At 58.6% G+C, this 27,103-nt stretch overlaps 1 protein-coding gene and 1 long non-coding RNA gene across 2 annotated transcripts; one reads left to right on the top strand and one right to left on the bottom strand.

The window, feature by feature from the left end:
* Positions 1-13: 13 nt before the first annotated feature.
* LOC122374112 (hydrocephalus-inducing protein homolog) lies at positions 14-27,091 on the bottom strand (the record flags this gene model as incomplete). The annotated part of the gene is made up of 47 exons (XM_043352671.1): positions 26,814-27,091; positions 26,460-26,565; positions 26,075-26,281; positions 25,020-25,215; positions 24,540-24,678; positions 24,111-24,235; positions 23,563-23,671; positions 23,340-23,429; positions 22,809-22,968; positions 22,358-22,450; positions 21,929-22,054; positions 21,494-21,717; positions 20,533-20,731; positions 20,255-20,347; positions 19,776-20,015; positions 19,529-19,656; positions 18,973-19,156; positions 18,563-18,694; positions 18,200-18,303; positions 17,803-17,940; positions 17,313-17,423; positions 16,929-17,113; positions 16,657-16,777; positions 16,358-16,472; positions 15,425-15,598; positions 14,899-15,064; positions 14,494-14,630; positions 14,042-14,251; positions 8,882-9,088; positions 8,506-8,667; positions 7,979-8,151; positions 7,653-7,800; positions 7,146-7,373; positions 6,772-6,928; positions 6,408-6,519; positions 5,900-6,038; positions 5,529-5,668; positions 5,172-5,373; positions 2,927-3,016; positions 2,581-2,708; positions 2,208-2,398; positions 1,942-2,018; positions 1,647-1,854; positions 1,269-1,427; positions 938-1,126; positions 409-559; positions 14-206 (listed from the first exon to the last, which is right to left on the bottom strand). Coding segments are annotated over exons 2-47 (7,062 nt in total), but the record flags the coding sequence as incomplete, so codon positions are not given.
* Positions 10,419-12,891, top strand: LOC122374126. The gene is made up of 2 exons (XR_006255160.1): positions 10,419-11,525; positions 12,309-12,891. It is a non-coding gene; the product is annotated as an uncharacterized LOC122374126 (long non-coding RNA).
* Positions 27,092-27,103: the final 12 nt, after the last annotated feature.

Genomic DNA, 27,103 nt, shown 5'->3' with positions numbered 1-27,103 from the left:
GAGACTGTCTCACCTTCGGTGGCCTTTGTTTTCGGAGCAGCTCGATCTGCTGTGCGGCCGACCGGTTCATGGTGATGAAGTAGGCGTGTTTGCGCTTGCCGAGGCCGAGCAGCAGCGCCATGACGGTGTGGGTGACGTTGGCGCTGAACTGGCAGTTGTGCACGTCCCAGAACACCACGCCGCTACTCACGTCCGGCTCCGTCAGCCTGATGACGTCAGAGCAGGGGGTGACGTCAGGCACGACGGTACGTCAGGGTGACGTCCGACTCAGGCAATATGCAGGACGATCGACAGCAGACGGAGAAAGACGAGTCATAAGCAGCTCGTCAAGAAATAAAATTGCGATGAGACGTGACCCACCCAAGCCTTCCTCCCCCCTCCCCCATCCTTCCCTTTGTGCGAACCCACCGGAGCGCGATGAGCTCGCCGAGCATGGCGGGCGGCAGCGGGCGCGGTTTGAGCACGTCCCGCAGGCCGGGCGCCGGCACCGAGGAGTCCGACTCGGAGCGCTTTCGGCCGGCGCGCGTCTGGCCGGCTGCCGTCGTCTGGCCGCGCTTACCTGCGCCCGGGGACGGACGGGACGGGTGAGGCGACCCGGAGGGACTTATGGAGGAGCTAGAGTGTGGAACAGCGCGCATGGGATGAAATGAATGAACGTTGGGATGAAAGCCATGCAGAAGCGGAAGAACACTGAATATTGATATTCCAAGGTAATCCGATTAAGCGCGCTTCGAGCAGGCTAAGAGCTTCGCGAGAAAGAAGCCTAGTTCTTACGCTTAGACAATATCTCGTCTCATTAAGGTAAATATCGCAGCTATATTTCGCTAAGCGGCTCCACCACGCCCCTTCCCCTGGTCGGAGTGTATCAGACTCACTGTTGGCGGGCTGTTTGGCACCCCCTCCCCTCCCCTGGTCGTTGTGTGTGTCTATAACTCACTGTTGGCGGGCTGTTTGGCGGCCGGCGGCGCACCCCGCCCGCCCTGTTTGCCAGAGTCGAAGAGGAAGTCGCGCGCGCGGTGGGCAGCCGCCGAGGAGGGTGTCAGCAGACACTCCCAGACCAGCTGGTCGACGGTGACCACCGAGAGGCCGTACCGCTCCGCCACCAGTACGGCCAGCAGATACGGCTCTGAGGGGCACGGCCGGGCGGGGGGCGGTCAGGGCAGGGGCTGCCGTGACCTCGCCGAGTCAGTGCTTACGAGCAGTAGCGGGTTATTCACTAGATCAGCACGAATACGCGGCATTAGACAGTGCGCTACTGGAATACTCGCCGGTGTAGGGCGCGCTGATGATGACGAAGGCCGGCGCCCTGCGGGAGAGGTTCAGGTAGTGGTCGGCCGGCTGGTCGCTGTTGATGTAGCTGACGATCGCCTGTGCTATCGGGTCGGCCACGGCCGCGCCGGCGCCCGACACACACAGCTCGTGGTAGTCTGGCGATGGACCAGGATAATATCAGATGACTTCACAGTACAGGGTACTCAAAATCGGCGACGATCAATTAGTATCGAGTAGACTGTGCTGCATTATCAGCAATTCGAGATCCGGCCAAAGAGGCTCTCATAGTTGGATGTTTCATTTGCCGTAGGTTCAGAATGTGACCTCACAGCGCGGCGGGTGACTGCCCCCATCCGTCGGTCATGTGAACATACCTCTGATGAACTGCTCCTGGGCCGGCAGCGTCCACATGGCCGGCTGGTCGAGCACGCCCGCCCAGCCGGGCCAGCTGTGCAGCGCCGCGTCCGAGCCGCTGCCGCAGCCCACCGGCGGCTCCGGCCCCGGCCCCGCCAGCTGCCGCGACGGAGACGGAGACACGGCGATGGCGGGCAGGCCCGGTGCCTGACCGGGCTGCAGGGCCGGCTGCGGTGCCGGCAGCGGCAGCAGCGACGGCGCGGCCGGCACGGGCGGCGCCGGACCGCCGCCGCCGCCCCCGCCGCCGCCGCCGGCCGAGTGCAGGTCCGGGGTTCGGAGTGCCAGCTGGGAGCGGGACCGGCCCGCGCCCGGCAGCGCCACGTCCAGACTCACTGCAGGGGAGGAGAGGGGTAGGACAGCGAGACGGCGGAACAATCTAGAAAACAAATCCTAGCGAGCTTATACCCTAAATACCACACGCTATCAGTGCACGAAACATTCAAATGATGTATGCCCATCACACAGTACAAAGTCCCTAAACAGCAGTCACCCCTCCCCTGACTCCCTCCGTCGTCACGTACCGTGCGAGGAGGCGGCGGCGGACTCGTCGGCCGGCCGGCCCGGCTGCGCCGCCCGGTGCACCAGCTCCGTGTAGAAGGCGCGCACCTCAGGCCACAGCGGCTCGCCGGGACGGCGCGGCGGCACGATCAGCTGATCGAACTCGTCGTATGTGGTGAGCGTGCGCAGCACGTGCTCCTCCTCCAGGTACTGCCTGTGGGGGCGGCGGGGGGCGGGGGTCAGGTACGGTCTGTAAGGACAGCGGGGGAGTGTGGGTGTGGGAAGGTGGTCTAGTGCGTACCGTCCGCAAAAGCAGTGGAGGGACGGGACGTGGTCAGGAGGTTAAGGTACTGCCATACCTGTCAAGGTATACATGGAATGGAATTACGCGCTTACCTGTCGAACTCGATGGAGAATATCTCGAGCGGGATGGGGTGTTTGTTGAAGATGGTCACCTCCATGCGGCCTCCCTCGTTGTACGGAACTATGGGCTCGAACGCCAGCTCCGTGGTGGAAAAGTCCAGCTGCCGGCACACAGAGAGCGCCGCCGAACGTACTGAGAGTTAATATCATGGTACAGGAAGCACTAAATTATCACAAACACCAAGAGTTGTTACAATATTCAGCCGACTAACAAAAATAAAATTAGGTGATCACAATTAACGGTTTAATCTCAGTAGTTACCCTCGGTTGTTATTGACCCATTATGGTCGTCATGTACATTAGTAATCACAGTACTGACCGAGCTGTCGAGTCCCTCTCCGGTCATGCGTTTGAGCCAGGTCTGCGAGGAGCCCTGGACGGACAGCGCCGCCTCCATGACGTACACCTTCTGCGGGAACGGTCAGCGGCGCTCAGTCCTACAGCAGTACCTATGTTACAGACCGTATGAAAACCCAGTCCGTTTGCAAACGGCCTGGCCCAGTCAGGCCGTTTGAAAACGGCCTGAAAAAGCCGGCCGTTTGCAAACCGCCTGAAATATCAGGCCGTATGAAAACGGCCTAGGCAGTTTGAAACGGCCTAGACAGTTTGAAAACGGCCTAGTCAGTTTTCAAACGGTCTGGCGAAGTACAACAGCCTCTGAAGATTGAACTTAATGGATCCAGGTTGGTCGATGATCAGGTTGCATCCATGTGAATGCTTGCGCATTCCATGCCGAATGACTCGTCTACATACGTCGAACATTTTCTTACTGTGCTGATGCTCGGCCCGGCCGTTTTTCGACAATATTACTAATTATACAAGTTCACGGTCTGCCTGTGTACGGCCATCCAGTTGATGGAGCCTGGTGAAGCCACTACTGGTGAGATCTGGTGAAACGTATCACTACAAGACTCACCGATTATTTTGCGGCATAAAACGCCGGAGCGCGCAATTGACATCGGAGTTCACATCAGTGGCGCGGGAACCGGGAGGGGGGGGGGGGCTAGCGGGGGCTGAGCCCCTCCAACTTTTCGGCTGGGAGGGGGTGCGCTTGTAATGTATTTGAGCCCCCCCCCCCCCCCCAGCTGGAGGAATCGAAATCGGAAATCTACCAACATAATTTCATAGATTCATACATAGGCGCAGGAACCGGGGGAGGGGGCAGTGGGGGAAGCTTGCTCCCACAGCTCTGGGGCCGTGGGGGCGGTGCCCCACAACTTTTCATGAGGTCAGGAACCGTTGGGGTTGCCTGTCCTCTTCTCCCCAAATTAGGGGTTGTGGGTCACAAAGGAAGAAAGCATGTAAGTGAAAATCCACTTCTTTCACTGGCTCGGCAACTCATTTGGCAGATTTTAACCTTTATTCCAGGTTGCCAAAACGGTAGTTTCTTCACTAAGTTGAGACGGGATACCTGACTTTTTTGCAAATATTTTCGTTTTTTTTTTGTTGAAAAGCCAAGGCATGAAAAATAAGTGGCCTAAAACCGGTGAGAAAACTAGATTTGGGGGTACCCTAGGTTGATCTCTATTATGGTTCAGCCCCCCCCCCCCCCCATGGTCTGGATCGAAGAAGTTCCCGCGCCGCTGGTTCACATTAGAGTCCTCACCGCGCCCGGTCGACCGCCGGCGGCTGGCCGGTGGCGTACGCCGGCAATACTTGACCATTGCGGTGCCGAATGCGAAACTTTGAAGTCCGGGGGAAGCCCGGGTCGACCGGGTGCTCTACGGGCCGGGTCTCAGTTCTGCTAATCTCTTCCTAACCAGGCCTGCATTCGTCATCGGGAAAATCAGGAAGAATTTTCCGGAACTAGCGAGAATCATCGGGGATCACGAACGGTATCGCGATAACGAGACATGCTGAAGATAGGCGCTCAACAATAATTTTCCGACGGAGAATATCCGAGTGACGATATTTTTCCGGATGCCGAATGCACCTCAGGATTTCATGGTGCCATGTAATGTCATGAAACGGTCGTGCTTCAACAAACTCAACATTGTCCAGCTGTAACTTTATGCAGACCAGATTGTTTTCAAAATGCCTAGACCGTTTGCAAACGGCCTGGTGTCTGGAAAGTTGTCATACGGCCTAGACGGTTTGCAAACGGCCTGAAATTTCAGGCGGTTTGCATACAGCCTGGAATTTCAGCCCGTATTCAAACGGCCTGACTTTTCAGTCCGTTTGCATACTGACTGGGCTGTCCAGGCCGTTTGCAAACGGCCTGAATCGGGCCAGGCCGTTTGCAAACGGACTGAGTTTTCATACGGCCTGTAACACCTACACACCGAGTCACGTAAAACAGAGGGGGAACTGAGACAGCTGCTGGGACGACCAGACGGAGGAAAACATTAACACATTGTTCAGACTTCAGATTAGGGGACAGAAAACGGCATCATCATGAACGCCTGTATTTGACTACTTTTATGCGCAGATGTCAGTCGGAATGACTGTCACAAAAATATAGCACGAGCACCCTGCAGCAGATAGGTAAATGATTCTCTCGCCACTCCCCACCCCACCCCTCCACCCCACCGCCATCCGTCACGCCGTTGGTAGTCGTCACTCACGCTCTTGGCGGGCGCGAAGATGACGTTGATGACGGCCCACTGGTCGGGCTGCAGCAGGCCGCCGCTCGGCTCGAACGCGAACACGGGCGGCTGGGCGACGGCGGCCGGCCGGCGGCGCGGCCGCTCGCCAGAGCTGAACGGAAGCGCCGCAGGCCGGTCGGGCGGCCGCGCCACCAGGCTCCACGCCGCCGGCAGGATGCCGCTGTGGATACCACGGACGCGCGGGGTTAGAGCGAACACACGCGACTGAGAGACCAAGCTCAATCATACACAGCGAACTCTGCCAGTCATCAGATACATTCCCAGCCGTCTCGGTCCGATCGTTTGTCGAATTTCCCCGGCAGCGTCATGACTCACTTGTTGTGGACCTTGAGCTGGCAGACCTTGCACTGTCCGACGTAGACGGTGCCGAAGCCGAGCTCGCCCTCGTCCAGCTCGGCGATCGGCGCCGTCACCGTGGCCTTCAGCAGGATCGGGATGAACAGGCCGAACTTCACCTGACGGCAGCGCAGCGAGAGCAATAGTGGTCAGGTTGCTGCATGACGGTGTCTGCAATAATTTTGTTATTCATTCACAGCCTAGGTCAAATAAATTCAGACCAAGCTGAGCATACGAACAAAGCCAGGCTAAAAAGCACGTTGTGACGGTCCGTTTAGCGAATTTACTTTCGCTCTCTGACATCAAACGGACGCGTTTTCAATCAGATCCAGCTGAAGCGCCCGCCTGACCTCGAGGTAGATCATCCGCTGCATGGTCTCGACGGGTCCCTCCAGCGAGCTGGGCCGCAGCCGCAGGTGGATGAAGGTGGAGTCGCCCGGCTGCAGCGCGCCCACCTCGTCCTCCAGACTGACGCGCAGCTCGTCGTCGCTGCCGGGGGTGGCGGTGGGTCACAGGAGGGTTGGATGTCCCATACGGATCGGCACGGGCAACCCACTGGTGCATACAGGCTCCAGGAAGGCAATCAGAGGATATTCGAGGTTCATAAGACATCGGGATATGTAACAATAATCAGTACAAGACCACAGGCCACTGTATTATGACAAAGACACGCATGATGTCACAATGGATCTAAATACGCATCCGCATAAGACATGCGCGAACAGGATAGCGATTGCACGACACAACTCTGATGCGTGTAAAACCAGCTGAATCTGAGCATAATGCATTCAAGCAAAAAAACTGTAAACGGCGTTACATAATTCCCCGGTGATGAGAAGCCCTCGGCGGTCGACTCACGCCAGTGCGGCCGGCACGGCGGTGATGAGGCTCAGCGAGACGGGCAGCTGGGAGATGTTGGTCACGGTGATGGCCCGGTGCAGGTCGCTGCCCAACAGCACCAGACCGAAATCTGGCCGACAAACACACACACAGACGGTCGGACATGGCGGGCGGCGGGACTTGTAACGATAAAAGGAAACCATCATGATGCTCAACAACTACATGCTTACATAAATATTGTCCAGCCGCTACCATACCATCAGACGCAGACGGCGTGGCGGCGCAAGGGGCCGCCCCCTCCCCCATCTACCCCCCGCCCCCCCCCCCGCCCGGCACCCCAGGGCACCGGACAGTCAGGGCCACCCGTCCGCCAGTGACTGACCGAGGTGGTACTTGAGCAGGTCCATACAGACGGCGTTGCGGCGCGAGGTGCCGCCGCGCAGAAAGGAGGCCGTGGTCGGGTGGTTCCGGATGAAGTTGACCGTCATCAGCCGCTCCACCTCCAGGTCGATGAGCGCCGCGTCCACCATCGCCGGGTCCTGATGGCGGAGTGGCAGGGTGGCAGGGGTCAGGTCAGGGTCTGTTAGAAGTGGCTCGGTCGGCAACCGAAATCGGGGGAGAACAGCCGGTCATCCGCCCATTTTACCGTATCGTGATAGAAAAGAGACAGAAGTTCTTCAAAGGCTCGTCCAATTCCTATAACCAGTGTCTCTGGTCGCGCCCCCAGCCCCCCGGTCCCACCACCATCCTGCGTACCTCGTGTGTGATGACGCTCCAGGAGGAGCTGACGGGCGACTCGGTCTCCTGATCGGCCTCCTGCTCCTCGCCGCCGGCTCCCTGCTCCTCCTCCTCCTGCTCCTCGGGGTCCAGTTCGGGCAGAGCGGCCTCCTCGGCCGGGTCGGTGGCCGGCGCCGGGTCGGCGGGGGCCGGGAACGGGGACAGCGGCTCACCGGCGATCGCCGAGCGCGGACTGCCCGCCGTCGACTGAGAAACACAGGACAGAGGAGCGTCAGGGAGGAACAAATGGACGGACTGCCCGCCGTCGACTGACCGACATAAAACACAGAGGAGCGTCGAGTACTGTTAAGCGGAGTGATGTACAAACATATAGCGAGGGAAAAATCTACAACAAATTACGGAACTTCCCAATCGTTAAATGTATGAAATATGCGTGCAACAGCAGATTCAAGTCACACCCAGCCCGCGCTCGGCGCCGTCCGCCACGGACCGGCGCCCATTACTCTCTGTCCGAGGCCCGCTCACCAGGTCTGCTGCGGGCAGCTCGGGCGGCGCGGCCGCCGCGTCGGGCGGCGCCGTCTCCCCGGCTGCACCGGCGGCCGGATCCAGGGCAGCGACAGAGCCCGGCTGGGGCGGCGCCGGCTGATCAGACGGGTCGGCCGCCACCGCCGGCCTGAACGAGAGGAAAAGGAAAATATATCTATGAACAGACTACTTAGTGGCTAATAGCTATAACATCTTTCCACGTGAGTGAAAACAGGAAGATAAAGCGCTTCATGAACGCAGTAATGTACATAAGTAGCCCAATGAAGCTCGAAGCCAACATGCCGCGTCTAGACAGTGTGACCGACCTGTCGGCCGCCGGCTGCTGTCCGCCGGCCGGCGGCGGGCCCTGGCCCGGCTGCTGCGACTGCTGCTGGTCGAACAGAACCGTGGTCGGAGCGTCGGCGTGCTCCGGTGCCGCCGAGCCGGCCGCGTTCTTGACGCACAGCATCCGCTCCGACGAGCTGGACGACTGTTCACTCTATGGGAGGGAGGAGAGGGAGGGAGAGGATACAGAGGAGGATAGAGAGAGAGAGAGAGAGAGAGAGAGAGAGAGAGAGAGAGAGAGAGAGAGAGAGAGAGAGAGAGAGAGAGAGAGAGAGAGAGAGAGAGAGAGAGAGAGAGAGAGAGAGAGAGAGAAAGAGAGAAGGGGAAAGACGGGAGAAAGATGCGATTCAAAGCGATATTTTTAACAAATCAAGTGTATCAAACCATTAACGGCGTTCAACTCGCCTTCATGTTCCGATAGTTAACTGATTCCACATCCCTTCCCCTACTCAACCCTTCCCCGTACAACCCCCCCCCCCCGTCTGTCTGCCCTCCCGCGGCCACTGACGGGCTCGGTGCGCTCCTGCTCCATGACGGCGGCGATGTTCTGCACGGCCTCGAGGAAGGTCAGCTCGCAGATGTCCTCGTACTGCAGCGGCAGGTCCAGCATCACGGCCGGGTACGCGCCGTGGCCCAGCACCGTGATCACCTCCGGCGGAAAGTGCGCCACCTGACCACAACAAGAGTGGTATGTTTAGGGGCCGATAGACCGTGGGTATTCAACGGCGGGTATGTAGTGGGTATACAGCGGGCATTCACCTGTGAGTGGAAAGTAGTTCTTTGCTTATGCGCATGTCGGCCAACTTGTTAAGGAAGCACCACACGCAACACCCGACTTGAGACCTCTATCCCTCCGCTCCCCTCCCTCTCTCGGCGTTGCTCACCTCCAGTTCGATCTGCCGCTCGAAGTACTCGGGGATCATGGGCAGGAAGTGGATGGCGATGCGCTGGGCGGCGCCGGCCGGCAGCGTGCCCTCGGTGGGCGACACCTGGAGCCGGCCCTGCTCGGGCTGGTAGCGCAGGCGCCACGGGAACTCCACCCGGCCCGTGTTGAACAGCGTGGTGCCCGTCTCCAGAAACTGGCAGTACAGCTGACGGTGTACAGTGGGCGGTCAGAAAACAGGCGGACACTGGGCAGGGTCCAGTACAGCTGCCGGGTGAGGCGGGCGGTTAGGGGGGCAAGGACGGTGTCCAGTGTAGCTGCTGCTGTAACACAAATCACATTAGCTATCTAAATGTGTAAGCTAGAGGCCCCGGCTACTGGGGCTGCAGAGGTGTACTGCAAACGGTCGGCACCTAGTTAACACCCAATTACAGTATCTGGAGGCGGACGGCGCGGCTGAAGTCGTGACCATATGTCGGACGCAGGCCACTGGCCACAGTGGAACCAGGGGCACGCGTGCCAGCGTCACAGAAGCAGACAAACCCGAGCCGTCGTATCTGCAAGTCACCACCAAAGGGCGAACCCATGATCACCCCATCCATGAAGGCGACGTTTCTGCCTTCGGTTCCATAGTTCACCAGAAATCCCCACGCATTACGCCCGCTCCAGTCCAGGAAGCGGCTGCCGCGGTGGTCACGCGTCTCCCTCTCCCGAGGCCAGTCGTTACCGAGTGACGCTCCAACTCGCAGCATCACGTCACGGGTCGGCGGCGCGTCCCCAGATACAGCCGCCCTCCCCCGCCGTGGGGAGCGGCCCGACCAGTGGGCCTTTCCGAGCACCAGAGGCCGCCGGACGCACGGCCAGCCCCTCCCTCCCCCCTCTTCCGACACTGTCCGAATTATGGGGCCTTGGCGGCGTTACACTGCATATTCCGGTCTGTCCAAAAATTAGCCAGTAGGTTCTCGGGACAATGATGTCAGATCAGGAACTGTTAGAGGCAGACGAGAGTGACATGACAGAAAGCCAACCCAAAAAGCTTGCTAAAATGGTAGATTTAGCACGATCCAAAGTTTTCGGGGGATGGCTATGGACGATAGTCGATAGCCGATACATCATTGAACAGCTTAGCCGGTAGGTTACTATGTATTGGTGTCGGACTGCACGAGACCAGCAAAGTTTGTAGTATCCGGTTGATTTTGAACCGGTCCCTATAATTCTGTACAGCGTTTTAATTTCGATGAAAGCATTTCGGCATCCAGGAGCTATTGCACACAGTATAACACCTCCAAGCGTTCGTTCACATTTAGGCAGAAGGTACGCATACTGAGGTGCACTGTTGCAGTCTCCATGCCATGGTGCTACTGTTGTGTGTATTGTTGCAGTCTCCATACCATGGTGCTACTGTTGTGTGTGCCATTGCAGTCTCGGTACCGTGATGCTACTGTTGTGTGTTGAGCAGTCTCCATATTGCGGTGTTGCTGTTGTGCGCACTGTTGCATTCCCCATATGGTGGTGTTACTGTTGTGTGTGCTGTTGCAGTCTCCATACCGCGGTGTTTCTGTTGTGTGTACCGCTCCAGTCCACATACCGTGATGCTACCGGTTGTGTATAGGTACCTACTGTTGCAGTCTCTATACCGTAGTGCTACTGTTATGTGTACCGTTGCAGTCTCTGTACCGCGGCTGTTACTGTTGTGTGTACTGTTGCAGTCCCCATACCGTTGGGTTCGTGCTGTTGGCAATGAAGCAGTGTCCGTGTATGAACGAGATACTTTTGAGCAATATTCTCTTTTTTATACCGATATCTCGGTCCTTCACACCATCGCCCTGCGTCAGCCACTGCGTTTAATACTGTCTTCGTCTAAAGTATGCCGTTCCAGGCCCATTTTCACTGCAATGCTGTTCCTCTGCCGAGGGAAAGTGCTAAACTCCGAGTGTTTACCAGTTCATAGATATATTTCAAAATCCGGCTCATGCATTTAACGGGAATACATGCGATTGTGTTTGTGCGCTCGCAGTGCACGATCATTCGTCCACATTTCGCCGTATGACGCCATTGGCACTGTTGCGGCGGCCTCGGCTTGTAATCTCGCTACAGCCTGTAGGCAAGCAATATCACCTGCTGTTCCTTCTCGTTTCACAAGTCTTCTCTGTCCCTGTCTAAAACACCGATGCGAAATGGATGCCGGTCAGGCACATGGCTGCAACGACCGAATCCAGAATGAGCGCAATGGACCCTGGCTCAGGATGGTTGCTGGGGTAATGCATTCACATTTGACATACATTCGGGTAGGTATAGCTGTTTTATAGTCCGCCGTTAAATCCAGAGAACACTTGGCACCACTGTAAGACTTGTATCCCACATTAACCCCGCTCCGGCAGTCACCCCTCAGTGCGGCCGGTGCACATATGATCAGCGGCAGTCTGCTGTGTCATGTGCGTCCAGTCACGTCACTAACAGAAACTGCACCAGCCGCACCATCGTTGGCGGTCACCGGCCGGTGTGGCGCGGGGCGCACCAAGGCCGGCGGGCGCCGAGTCTGTATATAACCGGCCGGCGGGCGGCAGCGGCCACACAGCCAGCCGACCGACCCACCGACAGCTGCCACCCAGCCCAGACCCAGACGCATCATGAACAAACTCGTGGTGAGTGACGCCGCTCGAAAAGGTAATGGTGCTTAAAACGCTACTCCAGTTCAAATCAAACATCTCTTGTGTCAAACAGCGAGAAAAGACCGCGCCAGCAAAGGGTGTTTAACTACGAATTGACATTACCTTGAGCCTTTGGAAATTTGCCTTCAGAAGCCGCCTGTTGAGTTCTTGTCAAAATTCGTTTAAAAAAGATAGAAACCTGCCAGTAAGAATTGACGTCAATTTTTACAAGTTTTTTTTTAATAAATTTAGTCGGAACCTTTTAATAGGAAGTATTCACAAGGACAGAGCCACCGCTAATCGAAGCTTGTTGCAGTGACCCTGCCCTCTACCCTCCGATCGCGCAATTCCGGTTCTATGGCAGAATTTAGAGTCCAAAGTTTAACGTGCGCACATAGCCGCGCACGGCCGGTCCCCTCATGACTGATTTCGCCTGGCTACGGCCTGCTACGAACCGCAACCATACCTGTCAGGAGGCCCATAAGTGTCAAGCGCCCGTCGCACTTCGAGCCCGGACTATTATAACCGGGAACGCGTGCTCTCACCACGCGGAGTCCAACGCTCTACCAACTGAGCTACCGGTCCGACTCAACGTACCAACTGAGCTACGGGACCGCTCTGAGCTAAGTTTCAAAGTACGTACATACATACGAGTAATACAAGCAATAAGAATAGATACGATTTTATTTAAAACTAAGATAATATCAGGGAAAAGGCATCTCCAACTCCAGCCCGACAGCCGTTTGAGCTATTTACGCATTCACTTGTATGTTTCAGATTCTTTTGCTTGCCGTTTCGGTGGCCGCCGCCTCTGCCGGCTACAGTCGCGGACACGGCGGTGGATCCAGTGGATACAGCGGCGGATCCCGCGGCCACGGTGGATCCAGCGGAGGGTACAGCGGAGGATCCCGTGGACACGGTGGATCAAGCGGTGGATACAGCAGCGGATCCCGCGGACACGGTGGGTCCAGTGGAGGGTACAGCGGCGGATCCCGTGGACACGGTGGATCCAGCGGCGGATATGGCGGATACAGCGGTGGATCCAGCGGCGGATACAAGGGTGGATCCAGCAGCAGGTACAGCGGCGGATCAAGCGGCGGGTATGGTGGTGGATCCCGTGGATATAGTGGTGGATCCAGCGGACACGGTGGATCCCGTGGATACGGCGGTGGATCCAGCGGCGGATATGGAAAGGCAAGCAGTGGATACCACGGCTAGATACGACAGTTTATTCTTATTTCCTCAATCTTCTGATATGTGTGAAGGCCCTTTCCTCGATGTGTTGAAATCCTCCGCCTTCTCGACTGTATGTAACGGTTAGTTACGGTATGTCACTTCGAATAAACGTGGGAAAACATGATTTGAGTTACTTCTTATGCCACTTTTCAGAGGCAAGCAAACAATTGCGTCGATTAAAAAAAAAAAATATCCCACAACGTCGAAGCATATGGACCATTAAAAATATTGGAATCCGATAATTAACTTATTAGAGAATATATCCAACGATACTCAACAATCGTAACATGCCAAAGCAGTTAGGTATTGGATGCTGAAAGTTCTATTTTGCGCGCAAATCGAAATATTTTCTCAAAACTACTTTGTAAAGTGTTCAATGTGTTGTGCTTTTTTTTAAAGAACAACGTCGGTGCATTTTCGTAATTATTCAGCAAAATTAAATTCAAATGCCATCACGGGTGGAGAATTGTGCTGGACTGGGGGTGCTCGAGCTCTCCCAATTCCACGCCGGCCACGCCGGCTTGGCTTTGGAGCCGCGGCCGGGCGGCGCGGGTCAAGGTCACCGCTAGGCGGCGGCGGATTTGCTGCGCCCGAGCACCCCCAGCTGGTCACAATTCTCCACCTATGAATGCCATTGACGATAATGCCTCTTTTTGTCGATGTAGTTTATTCCTTCGATATTTCGGGAGTCCGATAGCGCCTGATTTCGAGAGTTCGTCGTTCGATCGGGATTCAGCTGGAGGCGGCGGTAGTGTTGTCAACGTCGGCACCACACGATACCGCTGCACCGCTCCGAGCAGCTGCCCGCAGTGACACGCCGGTCCTCCCCGCCCCGCGCCGCTCGGTCACCAGCCACCGCCGTCCGAGTCGCCGTCCGACTCGTCCGTGGAGTCTCCTCCGCACCGGCCCACCGCCGCCCGGTAGATGAGGGCCAGCCGGGCGGCCGTGCTCGCGCGCCACGGGTCGGCGCGGCCGCCGCCGTACCCGCGGCCGCCGCCGACGGGCCGGGGGGACGGAGGGACGCCGACGGGCGGCAGCTGGCCGGTGTGCACGCGTACCGGACACCGCAGCGCCGCCTCCCGGCGCGCCCACAGACACAGCGAGCACGGACAGCCGGCGGCCGGCCGCGCGGCGCCGCCCCAGAGCAGCGTGCGCACGGAGCCGGCCGTGCTGGTGCCGGGGTCGGAGCCGCACGTGCTGAGACCGCTCCAGCCGGCCCACCCTCCCTCAGAGCCCCCCTCCGACGGCGGCCCCGGCCCGTCGGCGGCACTCACGTGTCCGCCGCAGTCGACCAGGTGCTGCTCCAGCCGGTAGTGGATGCTGGACGCCTGGCCGGTGACGGTGACCGGGTACTGCGGGCCGCCCAACACCGCGCACACGGCGCGCGCCGAGAACCGCACCGAGCCGTGCCCGTAAAACTTGAACACCACCGACGTGTTGTCGCCCGGCTGCAGCTTGCCCCGCAGCGGGTAGATGTCCAGGATCTGAGCGGGAGGATGGGGGGGGGAGTGAGAGGGATGAGTCGAGTCGAGACATGCTACTAACTCAAACAGACTTAAAATTGCTGGATTCTGTCATAAAGACGTTCTTCACATATACCTACTTCCAACACGATATTACAGTCACCAGGGTTACTAACACGAGGAAAGTTACAATGCCGCTGCGGCCGTTACTCCTCTCCACTGCATCCCAGCCACATGCACCGGGGCCTCAGTCCGGCACGCACCTCATTAACTGCGGCCTCCTTTTTCCACTGGGCCTCGAGTTTCTCTGCGGCCGTGGTGCGGTCGATGGGCGGCGGCGGCGTGACGTAGCGCGACTGGCGCCGCTGACGCAGCGACTGCAGACGCTCCTCCTTGGTGGCTGGGGCACAAACAGAGGTCACAGGTCAGACGCAGGTCACAGGTCAGACAGAGGTCAAAGGCGAGAGATGACTGGTCGGGTTATAGGATATGGCAACGGTATGCACTGTGTAGTGTAACTATACGTCCTCTGTAGTCTGTATAGTGGGATGCTGCATGCTATACAGCACCCCGGTATGAAACACGGGACATGAGGCACTGCCTTACAACTGCAGACTACCCATTACTGATCAACACCTTCCCCTCTCCTCCCCCGGCCGGACACTGACCGACGGCGCACTCCACCGGGATGGAGTCCACGTTCTGTGTGATCAGCCGGTCGACGCGGGTCTCGTGCAGCACGCAGTCGGTGGCCGGCGGCGTGGCGGCCGGCTCGGCACGCTCCGCCTCAGAGGCCGCCGAGTCGACCGTGGCCTTCTCCGGCAGCCAGTCCAGCTGACGGACCGACGGAGGACCGAGGTAGGACGGGTGGGGTAGGACGGACGGACGGACGGACCGAGGTAGGACGGCAGAGGACGGAGGGTCAGAGACGTGCGGGATTGATATTGACCGGGATATTTTTTTATTCAGTCGAGAGCCTCCCCGAGGTCCCGAGATCGTTTTGGACGATAACTTGACAAGGAGATATTCGCAACTCAATATATTACCATACGGCTTCCAATTTCCATCCATCAAAACTTTTGCGAATAATTACGCCAGAATTTACCTAACAGGCAGCCTTATTGGTGTAGCTACGTGACTGAGCAGCTGCCTCAGCCAGCGCGGCGATCACCCGCTCCCGTTCCCCAGTCTCACCTCTGTCTCGTTGTTGACAAAGTACCAGTGGTACTGCACCGGCACCTTGGAGCAGTTGGTGATCTTGATCTTGCGGAAGCTCTCCATGTCGTTGAGGATGCAGCCGAAGTCGACCGTCTTGTCGCTGACCACCAGATTGGGGAAGCTGACCGTTCCGATAAGGACCACCTCGTCCTGTGGACGGCCGGCGGGCATTTAGGTGTGACGTGACGCCACCCGTCCGGAGGGCCGCCGACTAGCAGCAGACTGTGCGTCACTACACGAATCGCGATGCTACGTCGAAATTTCCTTGACGGTGACTTCTTAGCCGATGACTGTCCATAAACCCCTTTCCCAGCAGCATTTTTGTCACCATTTTCTCACATTATCCTAAGTAGCCCGTGATTATTCAGAGGGGTGTTCACGGGCACCGCACACTGCTGCGTGCGGTGTGTGCGGTGCGTCCAGCTGGCGTGGGGGTAGGGGATGGGTAGGCGGTTCTGACGTCACGGCTGCGTGCGGTGGACGGTCCGCTGTGGCCAGTCCCGACCGGCCACAGCGATCGCTGTGTGCGGTGACGGAAGGGTGACGTAGGGACGAAGTGGGCGGAGCTTCGGGGCTGTGTGCGGTCCGACCGCACACAGGGCCCGTGAACAGCCCTCAGATCGACGCCTGGGTATCATCGGGTGCCTGACGCGGCTCCCGATTGGCGGCTCATCCCTCCCCCCTCCCCCAGCCTTAAACTGATGCCCCTCCCACCGTCCTTCCCCGGCCCCTGATTGGTCGCCTGTCCTCCCCGGTCCCGATAAGTGCCCCTCCCTCCCCTGCCCTCCCGGCTCTGATTGGTGCCTCTCCCGCTCCCCTCCCCTGACTGGCCGCGCGCGGGGCCACTCACGCAGTAAGCGGATGCCCCTCCCCTCCCCTCCCCTGATACGCCGCGCACGGGTCACTCACGCAGTGTGGGTGCTCCTCGTAGGTGATGACCAGCTTGTCTCGCACGTAGCGGCTCGTCAGGCCGGTCTCGTAGTCGGGATCAAACAGCACCTCCAGCGTGACGGACAGGTGCACGCTGCACACACCGGAAAACGGAGGGAGGTATCAACCACACAACATAGGTAAGTACAATAGCGAAATTGAGCTGGACACGGAGAGAGGGAGGGAGAGAGAGAGAGAGAGGGGGAGAGATCGCTCCTCGTCTCTGTATGTATTCGTTGACTGACGGATGTTCTCGCAGCAGTCAGCAGTCTGCTCACCCGAGTTCGTAGTCGATCTCTGCCGACAGACCGCCGTGCAGGTTTCGCAGCAGGAACGGGTACTGGGTGCGGATGTGTGTGGTCAGCGCCAGCGGCGAGTTGTTGGTCAGCGTCAGACTCTCTGAAAACACGGACGGCGGGCTCAGGAATCAGGCAAACAACAAAGGAACGGACCACCAATGCCAGTAACTTTAAAACTCAACCCAAAGCCCAGTGGCCCTGATAACCATTCAGCCCACCACCCGCATCGTCTCAGGGCGGCGGCGCCTCACCTGCCATCTGTTCGGAGAACTCCACGCCCGGGATCCGTTTCCGCTCGAACTTGATCTCTCGGCGCGAGAACTCGATGACGGGCCGGATGAACTCAGCGGCCACCACGAGCCGCTTCAGCACCGTCTTGCCGGAGGAGGAGCCGATCATGGCCGTGCAGCTCACCTCCTCGCGGCGCCAGCCCACACTGCGCAGCGGGACACACAGCCCGGTGAGTGGGTCAGGGAGTGTGGCGAGACGCACCAGTCGGGATGCAGGGATGAATCGGTAACCAAGTCGACAGCTTACACGTCTAGACTTACAGTTTACCGTCGCACACGGTGCCTAAACTGCCTCTGGGTGCCGACTAGCTGCCCCGGTAGGCAGGTTCGGTGGTCTCGTCTCACCTCTCGCAGTAGGCCTCCAGTGTGAAGGTCTGCGTCTCTCCCGGGTACATGTCCACGCGCCGGGGGGAGACGCGGAACACGGGCACCTGACCCGGCATCCGCTTACCCAGCCTGGCGGACACATAAAGCGACACAGCGGCGGCGGTTACATGCAGCAGACAGCTGGTACTGCTTACCCAGACTGGTGGACACATAGAGACTCAGCGGCGGTTACAATACATAGAAAACAATCACAATTCTAACGAATAGTGCTTGACCATTTCAAGCAGCCTGTGGTTGCATGCAGCTATACTGCTTATCCAGTCTGGTGGAGATATAGCGACACATCCCATCCGACTCACTACAGGCATCCATCCCCTGTCCCGCAACCGACTCAGCAAACACACTTTTCCCATCATCCTCCAACATATCAATCGCTGGCCAGCAGCTGCCCCCTTCCCCGTCTGGCTCCCTTTGAGGCACCCTGCTCTCCCGTCCCCGCAGCACTGACTTGACGGTGGATGCGCGCGCGGCCAGGGTGGCCAGTGATGTGGCCGACTGCTCCACCACGCCGTCGTTACTCCACACCAGTTGGTGGTAGCGCCGGCCCTTGTTGGTCGCGCTGAACACCTTCGTCATCGGAGACTTGCTGTCGGACAGTGGCGGCCGGGGGTCAGCCAACCAGAGTGTAGGGAAAAGTTAACTCTGGTGTCCCTATGTTTTGAGCTCGGTCTATCTGGGTTCAATTATAACGTTAAGCTTAAAAGCAATGTCAAATATATCGTTAATTAGAAATAATATCGAGACACCGTCACACGAAAACAATGAATGACAGCAGTTTAATTTTCCGAGGTGCTAGTGACCACCCGCCACCTCCTGCCGCTATTTTCTCTGCGGTCTGCACTCACCAGAAGACGGGTCCCAGGTCGACGACGGCTTTGAGCGGAGGCTCGAAGAGGATACTGGAGCCGCGCCCCTGGGCCGCCACGGGGATCTCCCACGTGCCGCTGTCCTGCCGATGGAGAGCTGGGACGGTTAGGACGGGTGGCAGCAGCCCGGTGCACGACGGGAAAGCGGCGGAGGCCGCGGTTAAATTATGGTGGGATGATTGGGAGTAGAAGAGAGACGAGACAGAGAGTCAGACGAGAGGTGCGGTGTCGGTTGCAGACCACCTCTCCCCCGGTCGTCCCATTGAATGACTGATCGATCCACGATGGTCCCATTGAAAAACTTATCGGTCGCCGGGCGGCCCACTCCCTCCGCCCTCCCACCTGGACGCTGATGACGAGCACGTCGTAGAAGCGCAGCGGGTCGTCGAGCACTGCCGTCAGGCGCAGCGAGAGCGTCTGCTCGGGCCCGACCGTGGCCTGGGCCGGCTCGATCGACCAGTAGCTGCCCGACCGCTGCGGACGGGGCGGCGCCGGTCAGTCAGCGGGGACCGGGGGATCGGCCGAGAACAGAGGAGGGCAGTGGCACACTGAGCAGTTAAGCGCTGACTGAGCTGCCTGTACTAGACGTTGCTATCCCCTGATACCTGCAGTCTCCGATTCTGGAGGGATGACGCTGACGAACATCTGAACTGAATTCCTGAATTAATCCCAACAACCTGACCACGGCCGCTGGCAGCTGAGAGTCACCCCGGCCGTCCACTGCGCCCCGGTCCCCCAGCTGACGCGCTCACCATGACGGCGGTGACGTCGGCCGGCACGGGCGCCTGGTTACTGATGGTGACCGCCTTGTGGTGCGGCGTCAGCACCGGCACCAGTCCCCAGTCGAGGCTGGGCGGCTGCAGGTCGATGACGGGGCCCTGGCTGACCACGCGGGCCAGCACCTGCAGCGGCTCCGGGCGGCCAAACACTACCAGCCTGCGGCACCGCGGGGAGAGACAGGTCAGATACTGGCCACACACCACCATTCTGTGGGACCGCGGGGAGGGCCTGAGTCAGATACCGGACAAACACCAACAGTCAGATGATAGAGGGAAGAGTCAAACAGGAGACGAGCACCGTCAGTAGCCAGGAAGAAGGCGTAGGGAGAGGCAAATATGGGAGAAACACCATGAGCTTGCTCACCAAGGAAAGAGAGCTGCACCAAGAAAGAGTTCAGATCACCGGGTCAGTCTGACAAGCATTCTGTCCGTCTGTATGTCCGACTGACCTGATGGGCACTGCCAGGTCCGTCTGTATGTCCGACTGACCTGATGGGCACAGCCAGGCCCGTCTGTATGTCCGACTGACCTGATGGGCACTGCCAGGTTGCCGAGCGCCTCCAGTTTGACGGTGAACGGCACGGTGGCCGTGGAGCGCGGCTCAATGACGCCCGTCGGCTCGGCGCACCGGTACGTCACGCCCGGAAACTCCATTGTCTGAACACGGAGACACGGGCGTGAAAGCTGGGGGACGGCGCCTCCTACCCAGTACGGTTCCACAATATGTCACTGAATCCCAGGTGACCCCTCCCTCCCGTCTCCCCCGCTCGGCTCACCTCCTGCGGCAGCAGGAAGTAGCGGGCCGCGATCGGCGAGCGGTTCACCAGCGTCACCGCGCCGTCCGCCGAGCGGCCCTTGAAGTGTCTGCCGAGCACCACGTCTGGCGCGCGCAGCTGCACGTCGGCGGCCACACAGTCGGCGCACAGCGGCACAGAGTAGAGCGCCTCCCTGACGCCGTCAATGTCCACCCGGAGCCGGGTGGCGATCCGGCGGGCCGTGTTGGGCACCAGCTCCACCTGATACAGAGGGAGGGTCAGAATTACAGGACGGGACAGGTCAGAACAGGTGAGGACGGGGTGGCGATCCGGCGGGCCGTGTTGGGCACCAGCTCCACCTGACATTAAAAGGGAGGGAGGAAGGGATTCAGCGTCACCCTGCCTTACCTTACGGACTATTGGTCGAAGACAGCATTCTCACGGTGGCGAGCTAGCTAATTGTGAGACGGTCGGTGGGTCTGAGCGGCCGGCGACCTTACCTTGATACTGATGCTGCTCTGTGGCTGTAGCACTCCTTTGTTGGGCTTCAGGGTGAACTCGCGCGGCGTGCTGCTCAGTCCCTTCTTCACCACCTGCCGGAGAGCGGGCGCTGGGAATTACATATAACACCAACCAGTGCAGTGGGCAAACTGCAGCGCAGCTAAAGCATCGCGTAAATCATCACGATCACCTGCCTCCGAACACCCCACCCGCCGTCTCCGTACTGCCAGTAACCGCCCGACCCCGCGCTGGCCATCTCGGCGCGCCGGTGTCCCACCTGGTAGAGGTGGGCGGCCAGCTTCTCCTGACGGATGGCCGGCTCAGTGCCGTCGTCGGGCACGCTCAGACTGAACTCGACCGGCACCAGCGAGGTGTTCTTCAGCCGGCACCGCAGCACCTTGCGGAACCCGAACGGCACCGCGCCAAAGTCGAGCAGCGCGCAGTCGAACTCGAGCGTCGGCGGGATGACGCGGCCCCTGCACGAGCGTCACAGGTGAGGGAGCTGCGGGGAGCGATCAGCTTTCGGTAGACATTTGACCACCAAGAAACTACTCTATATACACTGGGCTGTCGTCCCGGAGCTGATTAGAGAAACCGTGTGCGGTAACTGATTTTCCAGAGCATCGTTTCCACTCTAGCCGAGCTGAAAGGAAGGGTAGCACCCAATAACTGTGACGACGCCCCACACGGACCTCAACTAGAGGAGAGCACCCTGTATCTGACGGCGCCTTTTACGGACCTGAGGTGCAGTGAGAGCGGCCGGCCGGCGCCCCGTATGTAGGGACCTGAGGTGGAGGGGAGCACCCTGTATCTGACGGCTCCTTGTACGGACCCGAGGTGCAGTGAGAGCGGCCGGCCGGCGCCCCGTATGTAGGGAGGGACCTGAGGTGGAGGGGAGCACCCTGTACGGACCTGAGGTGCAGTGAGAGCGGCCGGCCGGCGCCCCGTATGTAGGGACCTGAGGTGGAGGGGAGCACCCTGTACCTGACGGCGTCCCGTATATACAGACCTGAGGTGCAGTGAGAGCGGCCGGCCGGCGCCCCGTATGTAGGGACCTGAGGTGGAGGGGAGCACCCTGTATCTGACCTGAGGTGCAGTGAGAGCGGCCGGCCGGCGCCCCGTATGTAGGGACCTGAGGTGGAGGGGAGCACCCTGTACGGACCTGAGGTGCAGTGAGAGCGGCCGGCCGGCGCCCCGTATGTAGGGACCTGAGGTGGAGGGGAGCACCCTGTACGGACCTGAGGTGCAGTGAGAGCGGCCGGCCGGCGCCCGACACCTGCACGCTGAACCGCTCGTCCAGCTGCCCCAGGATCTGGGCGTCCAGCGTCAGCACCAGCGTGCCGTGGTCCTTGGGGTGCAGCTGCAGGCTCTGCGGACGGAAGGTGATGTGGCGCGCCCAGGCCGAGCGGGCCGGCAGCGGCTGCAGCGTGGCCGGGATGTCGCCGCGGTTCACGGCCACCACCTGACGACGGGGTAAGGCGGGGACGGAGATGGGGTTATTACCGGCTGGTGACGGGACGGGAAGGCTGACGGAGCTGACTGATGGGAAAGGACAAAGTGCGATGTTTAATTCTGAGGAAGCTTGGTGAGTGCAGTAAAATAATGCCTGAAATGTGAGGTCAATCCTAAATATCAGCTCGCCCTCAGGTATATGTCCTCTCCATAAGCCTCACCTCGTAGTTGAAGACGGAGTTTTTGAAGACGGCGCCGATGTCGAGTGAGTCCAGCGAGAGCTGCACGTCGGCGCCACGGCCGCGGCCCGAGACGTGCAGCGGCAGGCGCACCGCGCGGCCCGTCACCTGCGTAACGTGACGAGCCGGGGTGACGGCGTAACGGGGGTAACACGGGCCGGGGTGGCAGCGGATACCCGGGCGGGGGCAGCACAGGGCGCCGGGGCGGGGGTGCTACCAAATTGCCAGTAATATCGAGCGGTTCTGCGTGGAAAGGCCGGACGTGCACCTCTGGATCGCGAATAAGAAGGGTTATGAGTCGCGAGGTATTCCGACGCAAACACGACACTCGCTGGCCCGTTGGCTCGTGCAGGAGGCGGTACAATTCGTTTCATCCACACAGTTACCACACTGGGTAACGCCGGCACCCACCTGGCAGTAGGCGATGCAGTCGGTGTCGCCCTCCGAGTCCGGCTGGAAAATGGCCGTGATGTCGACGGCCGAGTCCGGCCACACCTCGCCCCGCTGGAAACAAACGGACCCCGGACGTCAGAGGTCAGCCCTTCTCACGGCATACGCTCAGGGCCAAACAGTGGCGCATAACTGATGGAATTATCTGCGATGTGATAACTAATAACTTCTATGTTTATGAAAGCGAAATAAAGACAATATTACTGTTTTCAAGCAACGCAACGGAGTGGCTCCGGAGTCCCGCGGGTGGCGGGTAATGTCCATTTCTACATTCAGCGAGTAAGATCCACCTTTTCACGAATCGAGTCTCCATAATGACTTCTCACAATACCGTAGCATACACCGTCTCGCCACGGTGTATACCACCAAAGAGATCAAGGTCTCTATGTATACCACACGGCCAGTGACCCACCAGCGGCTCGATGCTGAAGATGGGGTGCTCGAAGGCCTCCTCCTGGTGGCCGGGCTGCGCCGGCTGGCGGCCGGGCGGCAGCTGGACGGACGCGCCGGCCGACAGACTGGCCACCAGCGACGGGTCGGCCGGCGCCGTCCGCTCGCCGGCCGGCGCGCTGCTGCAGGGCCGCCGGGCAAACCGGGTCAGCGCGCGGACACAGGGGACTGGGGGCCTGCGCACAACGGTGAACGCAGCATAGGGGGCGCATCGGTAATCGTTTGACCATCTCACACCCAACTGAAGTGTTAAGCCTGAAACGGAACCTTTCCGCAGTCATGAAATTATATGCGAGAGCCTATCCAAATACATGGAAGCACGCTCGCATCAATCACACGCACCTCCCGCATGCAACTGATGCGAACAGAATTATAATGTATTTGAATAGGCTCTCGCATGCGATTTCCTGCATGCGGAAAGAGTCTGTTTCAGCCTTTACGGGAGTCTAATCTGTGCCACTGACACCCACCTGGAGTGTACCCTGACACCCACCTGGAGTGTAGCCGGGGCCGTTGCGCCGTCTCCCGGCGCCGCCACACGAAAGTCGCCGGCGTGGCGCTCTTGTTGTACAGACGAAACGTCCTGCAACAAAACAATAACGATCAACAAACTATTCATCTATGGAGACAGAGAGCCCCATGATCAGCATAGCACTGAAGACAGCAACAAAAACATATGCATCTTTTTCAGACGCTCGGCATATTCTGTGTCGTACTTTCTGGAAGTGAGTCCGATGAAGGTGGTGTCCATGCGGATGGTGTAGCTGGAGAGTCCGACGTCCACCTCCACGCCGGTGCCGTGCACCTCGATCACCACCTTCTCGCCTGGCGAAACGGAGACGCGTCACTACCGAGCGGCCCCGCTGGGGAACGGGACGGAGACGCGTCACCACCGAACGGCCCTGAGTGGTCGCTGGGCGGACGCTGGGTGGTGAACTAAGGACAGAAATAATGCAAAATGTGAATTATTTGGAGTGTTCCATTCCGGTCTCTAAAAGATCAACAAACGCTGAACAGATTTACTTCCGCTTCAGCTACACTAGACTTAAAACACTAAAAAGCACCTTCCCGAAAAACGTTACTACGACCGATGTGAGCCGGGCCTGGTGACTGGTGAGTGAGGCCGGAGGCGTCCCCCGTCCCCGACAGGTGAGCTGGCGTACCCTCCCCAGCCCCGGTGGGGGAGGCGTCCCCCGTCCCCGACAGGTGAGCTGGCGTGCCCCTTCTGACCCCGGTGAGTGACGCGCCCCTGGCCGCCGCTCACCGTTGTCGTATGTGAGCAGCGCGTGCTCGCAGTGCTGTCCGATGTCCGTGGGTAGGAAGTGGATGGCGATCTGGGCCACGTCGCCGGCCGGCAGCGTGCCACACCGTGGCTCCACGCTGAACGGCCTGGCACCGGCGAGCGAACGCCACAGCAAACGCCACAGCAAACGTCACAGCAAACGGAGCATGCCAATACAGCAATCGGGAGCGGAAGGAAGAGCAAGACCTATTGAACAATTTTCACGTCATGGTTCGTCCTTTATTCATCATTCTAGACAAATTGAGCGCTCTGAAACTATGGAGCTAAGTGAATCATTCAAATGCATGTGAGTGCAGTGAGCACCATGCAATGTTATAGAATTGACGCAGGCATAACCATTATGTACCTGATTAAATTAATGATCAAAATATTGGGATATCCCCTGCTTACTTGGTGACATTCAGGGAGAACTTGGCCTCCTTTTGACCGACGTTTTTGACGGAGAGCAGTTTGGACGTCTCGGCGTGCACGGGGTGGTTCTGAAAGACGATCCGGTCGGGAAAATCCAGGATCGCCCGCGGCCCGATCGCTGAAAAACAGCACGAAATGACGAGTCAAAACACGTCACACGCTCGCATGGAAAACGTATTTGCTAGCCGTGCTGTCTCTAATTCTCTCTCGTCCCGTTTTTGTGAGAACTGTTTCGGCTCTCCACCACGGGCTGATAGCCATGAGTGCGGTGTACCGGTCTGTCCCTGACCGGGGGCTGACACACGGGCCACCACCACAAATCACTGACACATGGGTCACTGACACAAGTCACTGGCACACGGGCCACTGATACAAACCACTGACACACGGGCCACTGACACAAGTCACTGACACACGGGCCACTGACACAAACCACTGACATAGTAACAGACCACTGACCCATGATGGGCACGGAGAAGGTGACCTGGTCGCTGGTGCACTGCAGCTCGTAGTAGTAGTCGCACTGCTCCTCGGGCCGAAACGTGACCCGGTAGGCGACGAACATGCCCGGCGCCAGCTTGCCGCCCTGGGCCGACACCAGGGCGACGCTGATGTAGGGCGACATGGACGGCATGACCCGCAGCAGGTGCGGGATCTGCCGGCGGGGCGGGGCGGGGCGGACAGGCGCCCGGTGTGAGCGGAAATAACGGAGAGGTTATACGGCGCGGGATATTTCTGCCGTGGCGGCGAACAGGCGCGGGATGTGAGCGGAACACGGGGACATGGACAGCACCACAGGAGCTGAGTGAAATAGGTATCGGGAAGGAAAGGGTAAGGGAGCTGTCGGGAGACGGGAGATACACGGAAACTTAAAATGAACCAGGGCACATTGATATTAGAACCCATTACCGATTAAAACTACAATAATCATACAAATAGACAGCGGCACTATTAAATCGTGACGAAACGTACCGTCGCAATGGCAAGTCAATGTATGGGCGTACATAAAGCGCTATTAATTGTCAGATTTTATGCATAAGTGACATCAGTAATCAGTATCACAATCGTCAAATTTATCATCGATCGCAGTAACTAGTTTTTTCGTCATCCTTCCAACAGGCTGATGCGCCCACTTACAGGAAGGCTCCTGCTCCTCCTCTTCCTTACCCCTCCCCCTAAGCTACGGCTAACGTGGGAGCCCACCCCACCCCTGGTGACACAGCTGGGGACGACGCCCGCGGGAAGGGCGACACCGGGAATCGAACCCAGAGCCACCCGCACCGCGGGCCGACGCCAACTGCGCCACCAGGCTACTGTATTTTCTTTACATACCTGCCATCGAAACGTACCAGTACGCTGCTGCCAAACAGTTTTAACATGTCTATCTTGGGTGAACAGTCCTCACAATAACTAATAAAAAAAACTGTTCTCCCGTGTTTCGGCTTATCCCCAAGAGCACCGTGCTCGCCCGCCCCCGCGCCACTCCGGCAGCGCCGCCCGGCCGGCCCACTCACGCAGTCGTCGTTGCGGAAGATGACCTGCTGCTCCTGAGTGTCGCAGCGGCTGAACTTCTGGAAGACGACCCGGTGCGGTATGACGGTGAACGCCTTGTAGGGTCGATGGCCGGCGTAGAGCCGGTCTAGCTCCCGTTTGTCCGAGTAGGCGCGGTGCCGCTCCGCCGTGGTCATGCACATCTCGCGCTTGTACTGCGAGGGCCGCATCTGACGGGGGACGGGAGGGGAGGGGTGGGGAGGGCGGCCACCGACGATAACGGCTATACGACACCGGTCATACGACACCGCGGGAAACGATCAGCAGCTGCGCGGCCAAGAGCGATACGCCAAGACAGTCGGGACCGGGACGGAGCGATATGGATGAGACGTGACCCAGGAGACTTACCATATCGGTTTTGATGGCCGGCTGTGGTCGCACCTCCGTCCTGACCGAGAGCGGCGGCCCGTCTCCCATTCCTGACATCGCTCCGCCTCCACCTTCAGCCATCGTCCTGCTCGATAACCGTTTGTCACAGATCTATTGACGGGATATGTCACTTATTCCGTTCTACTGTACCACTACCAAGTAAGTTGACAAAGGTAGGCGAGGGAGGCAATCAATATTTCGGTCACCATCAAAGTGACTCGCGACAAATACCTTCATGCGACATGCCCTTGGACTTGCTATACCTAAATATACACTGTGGCACACTGTGGGACTTGCAAATCATATAAATCAAATCATCTGCCCCAGTCTCACCTGATGAGCCGGCTCAATCGTGGCTCGACACGAGGCTACTCGACATCAGGGCGACTTGTTTTCCTTTTACCCAAGGTTCTTTTTTCATAAACGATTCAAGAACTAAGAAGCCTTTCTCATTTCTTCTCCAAAGCTTTTGTCAATTTCAATTTCAAAGTTTCCGCCGTCCCGCCCTTAGTTCTGGTGTTCTGCTTTCTTGAAAACGCCAAGGAAAGCAGGAAGGAAACTGAAGGAAACGGAAACAGAAAGCGCATGGAGAGACAGGTGATCGCTTATTGCTTATGTTGTCA

Source organism: Amphibalanus amphitrite, unplaced genomic scaffold (genome assembly GCF_019059575.1).
Source record: "Amphibalanus amphitrite isolate SeventyFive unplaced genomic scaffold, NRLGWU_Aamphi_draft 001607F_arrow, whole genome shotgun sequence".
Taxonomy (NCBI): domain Eukaryota; kingdom Metazoa; phylum Arthropoda; class Thecostraca; order Balanomorpha; family Balanidae; genus Amphibalanus; species Amphibalanus amphitrite.
This window is presented reverse-complemented; position numbering and strand designations above follow the sequence as displayed.